This window comes from Bactrocera dorsalis, chromosome 1 (assembly GCF_023373825.1).
Source record: "Bactrocera dorsalis isolate Fly_Bdor chromosome 1, ASM2337382v1, whole genome shotgun sequence".
NCBI classification, from domain to species: domain Eukaryota; kingdom Metazoa; phylum Arthropoda; class Insecta; order Diptera; family Tephritidae; genus Bactrocera; species Bactrocera dorsalis.
The window spans coordinates 112,411,702-112,420,711 of record NC_064303.1 but is presented as its reverse complement, the minus strand read 5'-3'; the positions used below and the strand labels follow the sequence as shown (position 1 = coordinate 112,420,711).

Genomic DNA, 9,010 nt, shown 5'->3' with positions numbered 1-9,010 from the left:
GTAGACCCGACTGTCGTGGCAACGGTTAAGTGGAATCGACTGTCGCGTTAGTCTAGTGGGTTTCTGCGGCTAATAGTCACCAGTACATTGTGGTGTAAGATATTATACACCCACCTCTAAAATAATTCTTCAAAAAACTTTAGATCAAATTCTATAATCAGCGGAAAGCAGTATACAAAAGCGGGTCCGCACCGACTGTCATGAGCATGGTGGGTAGTCACATGGGCTTGTGAAGCTTGCAGGTATAGTTGTGGATATACTTTACCCGCTAGTCACTCTTAAAAAGATTCTTCAGAAACTTTAAGCTCAAGCTCCACACGTTTTCACCGAAAAACTATCCAAACGTCTTAAAGCATAGCTTTTTTCAAAGCCGCGAAAAATATTTTGCTAAATTCTTATCTTTATGCAGGTCTTTTTCTTCTTCTTTACTGGCGTAGACAGTGCTTAAGCGAGTTAACAACAGAGCGCCAAACATTCCATCTTTTCGACAATTCCAGATACCAAGTACAGCCAGGTCCATCTCGAACTAACTCCGGGTTTCGCCAAGGCGCAAAGGACCATACATTTTCCGCAAAACCTTTCTCTAGAACACTCTTAATACCGACTTATCAGATGCCGTCATCGTCCATGCCTCCGCACAGTATAGCAGGTAGAGAATGATGAGTGACTTGTAGAGTATGGTCTTTGTTCTTCGAAAGATGACCTTATTTTTCAATTGCCTACTCAGTCTGAAGTAGCAGCTGTTGGCAAGAGTGATTTGATTCTACGTTGGATTTCTAGGCTGATATTTTTATTGGTGTTATACAGGTTCCAAGATAGACGAAACTATCTTCCACTTCGAAGTTATGACTGTCAACAGTAACGTGGGAGCCTAGTCGCAAGAGCGACGATTGTTTTTTTTTAATGACAGGAGACACTTTCTCTTGTCCTCGTTCTCAATCAGACCCATCCGCTTTGCTTTCTTATCCAATCTGGAGAAATCGGAGCTAACGGCGAGGTTGATGAGACTATTGGTATCAGTATCATCGGCATACGCCAGCAGGTGTACACTCCTATAGAAGCTCGTATTATTTTTTACAGTAACAGATTGAAGAAGTCACAAAATAGGGAGTGCGCTTGTTTGAAACTTCGGTCGGTATCGAACGGCTCGCAGAAGTCCTTCCCGATCCTGTCGGAGCTTTTGAAGCTACTCAACGTTAGTTTTTACAATAGCATTAGTTTTACGTAGATGCCAAGTTCAGGCATAATGGCATAAAAGCAGTTCCGTTTCGTGCTGTCGACGGCAGCTATAAAATACACGAAGAGGTGACTGTGTTATTCTCAATTTTCCGAGTCTTTTCTAAGATTTGGCGCATGGTGAAAATCTACAGTAAATTTTCCAGGCTTAAAGCTACACTGATATGGCGCAATCAGTTTGTTGACAGTGGGCTTCAGTACTTCACTCACTAGGTTCGATAGGCTCACGTATGCGATATTAAGGAGGCTTTTATACGTCGACTTCAAGCTATAATTTCTTTCCACGGATTGTAGTAATAATTATAGTGCTTCAGGGATCTTCAGATTTTATGAAGAGTTTTTGAGTGAATTATTTTATTTTTTTCGGACACCATCAGCCAATGTCACATTCCTTTTTGGGCCTGAAGAGCTTATGCACAAAACAGTCCTATTTTCCCTTTTTTTGAATTTTTGTAGAGTTGCATCAAACCAGACACCCAAAAAGGGAGTCCAATCCTTTCAAGCACAATTTTTAACCATTTCCTTGCACAATTTTTATGGCTTTAAAAAATGCGGATTCACTTTAAGGTGGCTGCAACACGGGCTGACGACAAATCAGATATAGAAACTCAATTATCCGCAGGTGTTTTCCAAATCAAAGCGAAACAACAACACCACCAGCTACTACTAATTGGAAGGTGACGACCCATTGCGTGCTACACTCATCGCAAACTGCACCAAGCACAACTGCAGCAATAAATACAGCAACAATAAGCACATTAGTATATTAATTATAAACATGTAGGGCTAATAAATTACGAGTTAGCCTTGTCCAGTATGACCAATATAACGCCGAATACCCATAAGTAGATAAATATCACCACTCATAAGCCAAAGCAGGAGAAGTGAAAGTGTTAACGGTGTGACAACAACATGCCGCCTAGTTGGACGCGCTTCCTAGTACAAGCTGCTCTATTACTCTGCAGCTTGCAATGGGTGTGCAGTGAACTTGCAACCGCGGCAGAAGTGGATAGAGTTGCCTGCGTTAGTCCGACTTTGATAAAGCGTCACAATCTGAATCCACAGCTTTACGGCGGTTGCGAGTATCGTAAACGAAATGCAACTGTGTCACAATTTCGCCGCTTGCGTCGAGAGATTAAACCAATATTTCGGGGGCACCCAAAGCCACGCGGAGAGGTTCTGGCAAATAAGTTCCACATGAACTCATTCGGCGCCGACCAAACTGACTCCCTGGTGAAGCTAGTTAATAAAATCGCCATTGAGTATCTGTACAAGTGTCCACCAGTTATCTACTATGACAGTTTCGTTAAGAAATCCGAGGCCATGATACTGGAAAGTCTTTTTAAGGTATAGAGAAATAATCAGCTGAAGATAACACCTAGTTTTTGAGACATTGATTCATCTCTTATAGACTTTTCCCATCACCTTTTACCATGGCGAAATAAACGAACATTATAAGGCCATCAATTCAAGGTTACGACGACGCATAGACAGCCAGTGTAAAAGTTATATACTATTTCTTTCGGATCCAGAGATGACGCGCAAAATCATTGGACCACAAATCGAAAGTCGAGTTGTGCTGGTCGCGCGCTCGACACAATGGAAGCTGAGAGATTTTCTGTCCTCGGAAGCCTCTTCAAATATTGTCAATTTATTGGTCATAGGCGAGTCACTGACCGAGACTCCATCGCGTGTGAGTTCCGCAATATTATTTTCGAAATATGCCGAAATTTAAAAGCTTTAGATATGTGGTTTATAAAGAAATCTCCATTATCCCAAATCTAGGAACGTCCTTACGTACTCTACACCCATAAACTATATACCGATGGTTTGGGTTCTAATACGCCGATTGTATTGACCAGCTGGATTCGGGGCGCACTTTCTCGTCCGCATGTTAACCTCTTTCCGACGAAATTTGCAAATGGTTTCGCCGGACACAGTTTCCAGGTGTCGGCTATAAATCAGCCACCTTTTATATTTCGCATTCAGTCGCTATCCCGGGGTGGCAGTTCTCACACCAATTGGGATGGCTTGGAATACCGTTTACTCAATATGATTGCGTCGAAACTCAATTTTACCATCGACATCATAGAGCCAGCCAGACGCACAAATGTTAAGAGGTAATGCATGAAATCATGTCCTTGATTGATACCTTAACAATGTTCTTCTTAAACCCATGCATCGGTTCAGCGTCATTGACAACATAATGCTTCAAGTCCGCACTAAAGCAGCCGACATCGGCATGTGCGGCCTATATATTACGGATGATCGCATCACGGAAACCGACATGTCCATTGGGCATTCGCGCGATTGCGCCAGTTTTATTACGCTTGCGTCCAAAGCTTTGCCAAAGTGAGTGCGTTGACTATAGTAAGAATCACAGTGGCATTAAAGCTCATCTTCCCTGTTCCATTTCAGATATCGTGCTATTATGGGCCCCTTCCAGTGGCCGGTTTGGGTTTGTATTGTGGTGATTTATTTGGGCGCCATATTTCCTATTGTATACAGTGATCGGTTGACGTTGCGCCACTTGATCGGCAATTGGGGCGAAATGGAGAACATGTTTTGGTATGTCTTCGGCATGTTTACCAACAGCCTAACATTTTCGGGCAAATACTCGTGGACCAGCACACAGAAGACATCGACACGTCTGCTTATAGGGTCTTATTGGTTGTTTACTATAATAATAACGGCATGTTATACCGGCTCCATCATTGCGTTCGTAACACTGCCAGCCTTTCCGAATACTGTGGATTCCGTTAACGACTTGTTGGGTCTTTTCTTTCGCGTAGGAACACTAGGTAAGTGGAAAAGAGGCGGAAAGTAAGAGAATCTCGTATGGGCAGTATTGTGAAGAAGTGGTGTATTCCCGTTTTGGAACAGAGTCAATGTTGGTTCCAAATACCCGATAAAAGTTTAGTATGCTTTCGCTTAGTGATACTTCTACTTAAATGAATCGGAACGTCACTTCCGGAATATTTACCTATACTTTTGCATTCCACCCTTTCTCATGCGAGGTTTTTTTCAGACAATGGTGGTTGGGAGACTTGGTTCCAGAACTCCACGCATGTCCCCACAGTCAAATTGTACAAGAAAATGGAGTTCGTTTCCAACCTGGAAGAAGGTATTGGCAATGTAACGCAAAGTTTCTTCTGGAACTATGCATTCTTAGGCTCGGCGGCACAACTGGAGTTCATGGTGCAGAAGAATTTCTCAGACGAGTAAGTAATAACTGGATATTACGTAGTTCGGTTTGAAAATATATACCTTTCCAGCAACATTTCACGTCGGTCGGCTTTGCACCTCAGTGAGGAATGTTTTGCATTGTTCCAAGTTGGCTTCCTCTTTCCGCGAGATTCAGTTTACAAGCGCAAAATCGATTCAATGATCTTGCTCGCGCAGCAGAGTGGTCTAATGAATAAAATACTCAATGAGGTCAAATGGTCCATGCAACGCTCGGCTAGTGGCAAACTGCTACAGGCGAGCTCAGCCAATGCGCTGCGTGAGCGTATACAAGAGGAACGCCAGTTAACCACAGCCGACACGGAGGGCATGTTCCTATTGATGGGTATCGGTTATCTGCTCGGCGCTATAGCGCTCGTTTCCGAAATCGTAGGCGGCATAACCAACAAGTGCCGGCAAATAGTACGCCGCTCGCGCAAGTCCATTTCCAGTGCATGGTCATCAAAACGTAATTCTGAAGACGGCGAAGGTTTGCGTACGGCAGCTGAGCAATTGGCGCACGAGCAACGCAAGGAGGTCAAACGCAAAGCTGAGAAGCAAGGTTTCGGCATGCGTGAGTTCAATCTCACAAAGAAGACGCTCAAGGAATTGTACGGCAACTATTACAAGCAGGAGCCAACCTACGTTTTGAAGGATGGTAAACTATTGCTGGAAACCGAGGCGCTTTCGACCAGTTCGGCCGATTACCACTCACGTGACTCCAGTGGCGAGGTGCCCGCCAACATGTTGCCACATCTACATTGCAAGAAAAAGGCGATGCTGGTAGCAGAGATCGATGTGGAGCGTGAGCGTGAACGTGAACTTATGGCTGCGGCAGCGGAGGAATCCTTAGCGGCATTGGACGCGTGTCTTAAATTGGAACAAGACACGGACAGCAGTGAGCGCAGCGAAGACGATGTGGCCTACGAGTATGAACTATTCGGCAGTCTGGTGGAACCCGAAGGACCGTTAAGTACAAAATTGGATGATCTAAATCTGTTCACAGAAGGCGCCGCTGAGCTCGAAAAAGTGGAGAACGAGCCGGTGGAGGCGAGGAAGAGTTAAAATGCAAAAGTTTACGGCGTGTCTTGAAAAAATGGAAGTTTATTTCAATTATGCGAGCATCCATTTATTAAAATGGCAGTTACATGTCAGATAAATATTACTTAGAATTCAGCTTAAACTAAAAGTGCGCTTAAATATATGGGATCAGTGTTTTTGGCATCTATGCTTTGCTTTTTAATAAAAATTAGTGCTAATTATAATTAAAAAAATAGTTTATAACAGTAAATTCATTTAAATAGCTTCATTCTGGTGCAAATCTAACAATTGTTGTTGGCATAGATCCGCTTACAAGTCGCTAATATGACATAACGGTGCCATAACAAGCTACCTCTTAACTAAAATTACAGTTCGGTCTTTCCGTTATCTGTTATATTCGGGTCGTCCTCACTATCGTCACTTATGTTCTCGTCTGTAAAACCAAAATTTTAAAAGAAAAAAATATTTAGCAACTAATAGCCAATAAATAAATATAAATTAAAAGCAAATGTTGGGAATGTAAATTAATTTTACATTTTTATAGCTCATCAAAGTGGTTAGAATGTGGAAGAATGTAATAAAAACGCAGTTAAATTTTAATTGTGCCCTGAATATTGGTTATTTGCTATAAATTTGTATGTATGTGCGTTGTTAAAACATATATTTGTCGTTAGTAATTTAATTTCGTTAATTTGCTACACTTTGACAGCTTTTATTCACAGAATAAAATTGAATTTTCCTAATAAATATTTGCATTGACTTTTGTCTTGTATTGCAATTGCTTATAAATATTTCGTGTTAATGTTTTTTGATATTAAAGTGACTTCATAATTAAATCTTCTAATTGCTTAGTGTCAAATTGTGGTTTAGCTGCGCCCTGCGATGCTGTGGAACTGAGCCAATACTCGGATGCTGCTATGTAGATGGCTACAGCTGCGCCCACAATATAGGCGATGTGTGTTGAACTTTGGAAAATGACACAAGTGGCGATGCATAGGCCAAAGTAGGTGAGTAAACGCGTGATATTAACGAATTGGTCGCGTTGGTCAGATGACTCATCTGTTGGTTTACACAAAGCGATGAACGCATATAAAATATAAAATTCAAATTGTTTAGGCAGGTGAAAATAGAAATTCGGAAATGCATAGAAACAATGTACAAAATTAGTAAGATTCATGTGTGCTTAAAATATAACCTATAAAATACGCAACGATTCGATTTTTAATTATTTTAAAATATACGTACCCAAACATTTTCCATCTTTCAACGTGTATCCGGTAGAACACTTTTTACACATGTCGGGCCCATCACCGTCACAGCCATCGCAGGAACGATCGCATTCTAGGCACGAAAATGTGCCCTCATCATTCACACAAAACTGGTTGGGATGACAAGGGCGCTTTTGAACTAAGCACTCATTTATATCCTGGCAACCGGCTGGGTCCGTGCCCATTATCCAACCTTCCTTGCAGTTACGACAAGCTAGCGGAAGTAAAGGGGAACAATTATTAACATTCAATGTATTTTACACTCACGTACCTTTGGGACCAGCACCAGTACATCCAGTATCCCCGCAAGATCTGTGACATGTGGAACAAAGCATTTTCTTTCCATCATTGTAGGCTTCATAGTAATTATCCGCGCACGTATTACAATTGTCACCTGTAAAGCCAGCATCACAAGCGCATTTTCCATTGCCTTTCCTGGTGCCAGATCCTTTACATTTTCCTATTTAGAATATCAAATTATTTCCGAAAATTAAAGCATATTTTGTTGTTGTCATCCATATCCTGTTTAAATAGCAATAGCAAAGTGCATTGTCTTCACGTAAGACCATGGAGAGAGAGGTGTTAGATAAATAGGTTTTATAGGTCAAGAAAGAGATGGTTCGAGTCATTGGGGACTCATTGCACCCTGGATGTATGTTCGGTTTGTCGGGGTCGATTCTGGATAAGTAGGAGTTTAACCTGTTATAGTATCCAGAACGGAATTCGCACAAGATTTTGTCTGCAATAGGTAGTGGTTTAACTCCCCGGACGCCATTTACTAGGACAGTGACAGTAAAGGTGTTAATAGCTCCAATACAAATGGAGTTCAGTGCGTGTCTGTCTTACGTCTGTAGTCTCGTCGGTATACTGTGTTATGTCGTTCACGTAATCAAGGAATGATATTTTGATGTTCTTAGATGTTCTGGTCCAAACAATTAACACTCATCCTAACAATCTCACCACTCGATTAAACTCACCATTGCCATTGCAATCAGTGCACTGTTTGCATTCCGGACCGTAGTGATCATCTGGACAACACACTTTCAATTGTTCGATGCAAAGCCAGGCGTGCAGGTTAGGCATATCAGTTTGCTTATGCAAGAACCAATCCTCTAGTAAATGTTCATGATCGTTGGCCATAGTATGGCATTGATCTTGCCCACGTCGCACATCACTACACAAGTGTTCTTGCACCTCCACTAAACGCACTTCACTAGTTTTATATGAACGCAGTTTCTCCTCTTCCCAAGCAGCATCTCCACCGGCATGTTTACCGCGACTAGTTTTATCTAAACCCTTCATACAAGAACATACAATATTGCTATCAAAAGTTTTCATTAAAAATTGATATGCCCACCAGCTTGAACGACTCTACAAGTACGGTACACGATTTACAAGGTGGCAGCTTTGACGACTTTTCCTTTTGCTCCTGTGGACTTTTATCAAAGCCTTTCACAACGCCGCAATTGATTCCCAGCAGCAGCAGTACACTTAGTAGGTGCAGCATGCGAACTCCACACATTTTTAGGCGACTTTGTATGCTACGCGGCAGTTTACGTTGTCCAAGTTTTAATTATTGTTAGTTGGTTTACGTGGATTTTACTTATCTCTATTGTCCAAAGCTACAATATTTATATCCATCAAGCAATCTTTCCAGACTTATCGGCTTTTTTGACAGCTGTTTCTTTTACGTGTACATATGATGTACAGGGTTGCATTTGTTTAAAGAGGTGTACAAAAATTTGCACTCCAAGCAATTAATATACAAATATTAAAAAGATTTAAAGTGAAATTTGCACTTTTTTTATGTATATAATAATAAAATAAAAAAAAAAGTTTATAGATGTTATAAGACTTTCCGGATTTACGACAGAGAACGTGTATTTAAAAATTAATAATAACAGAGAACGTTTATCACATCATCATAAACGTTCTCTGTTCTCTGTTTACGATTTACATCGATGTTAGACTTTTCAAACATGACAGCTACAATTTTTTGAAGCTCTACAACACTGTTACAGAAATGTCAGTGGAAACGGAAATCGCGCGCGGAAATGAATATCGAGGCTTTAGTTCGTTTTAAAATAAAATTGTGAAATTTACATAAATTAAAATTAAAAATATATTTTATTGTGGATTTGTATGTTTTATTTAATTGATCATAAGTGATATTAAGTATTAAAGTGATCCAATGCTTATTTTAATTTCATGATATGTGTGTTGTGTTTAGTGTTTGCTATGAG

The 9,010-nt window shown here is 40.9% G+C and overlaps 2 protein-coding genes across 3 annotated transcripts; one reads left to right on the top strand and one right to left on the bottom strand.

Annotated features, from left to right (window-relative positions):
* The first annotated feature begins 1,963 nt into the window (after positions 1–1,963).
* LOC105230815 (ionotropic receptor 21a) lies at positions 1,964–5,525 on the top strand. Its single transcript, XM_011211803.3, has 7 exons — positions 1,964–2,583; positions 2,648–2,929; positions 3,022–3,356; positions 3,427–3,588; positions 3,655–4,037; positions 4,265–4,457; positions 4,512–5,525. The coding sequence occupies exons 1-7, from the start codon at positions 2,149–2,151 to the stop codon at positions 5,521–5,523; spliced, it is 2,802 nt and encodes a 933-aa protein (XP_011210105.2). The 5' UTR covers positions 1,964–2,148; the 3' UTR covers positions 5,524–5,525.
* An 8-nt stretch (positions 5,526–5,533) lies between these two features.
* Positions 5,534–8,457, bottom strand: LOC105230753 (cysteine-rich with EGF-like domain protein 2). Of its 2 annotated transcripts, none has more exons than XM_011211718.4 (5): positions 8,125–8,457; positions 7,745–8,063; positions 7,039–7,227; positions 6,745–6,981; positions 5,534–6,558 (listed from the first exon to the last, which is right to left on the bottom strand). In XM_011211718.4, the coding sequence occupies exons 1-5, from the start codon at positions 8,287–8,289 to the stop codon at positions 6,314–6,316; spliced, it is 1,155 nt and encodes a 384-aa protein (XP_011210020.2). In that variant the 5' UTR covers positions 8,290–8,457; the 3' UTR covers positions 5,534–6,313. The 2 variants fall into 2 exon arrangements, with proteins under 2 accessions (XP_011210020.2, XP_011210022.2); XM_011211720.4 differs by having other exon boundaries at positions 5,534–5,932; positions 8,125–8,444.
* Between the last annotated feature and the right edge of the window lie 553 nt (positions 8,458–9,010).

Excerpts from the sequence above, each read along its gene's own strand:
- LOC105230753 (XM_011211718.4), bottom strand. The coding sequence starts at position 8,289 with ATGTGTGGAGTTCGCATGCTGCACCTACTAAGTGTACTGCTGCTGCTG. Across the intron at positions 8,064-8,124 it reads TTGTAGAGTCGTTCAAGCTG|GGTTTAGATAAAACTAGTCG; the intron begins GTGGGCATATCA and ends TCTTGTATGAAG. Across the intron at positions 6,982-7,038 it reads TACTGGTGCTGGTCCCAAAG|CTTGTCGTAACTGCAAGGAA; the intron begins GTACGTGAGTGT and ends TACTTCCGCTAG.
- LOC105230815 (XM_011211803.3), top strand. The coding sequence starts at position 2,149 with ATGCCGCCTAGTTGGACGCGCTTCCTAGTACAAGCTGCTCTATTACTC. Across the intron at positions 3,357-3,426 it reads AGACGCACAAATGTTAAGAG|CGTCATTGACAACATAATGC; the intron begins GTAATGCATGAA and ends GCATCGGTTCAG. Across the intron at positions 3,589-3,654 it reads GCGTCCAAAGCTTTGCCAAA|ATATCGTGCTATTATGGGCC; the intron begins GTGAGTGCGTTG and ends GTTCCATTTCAG.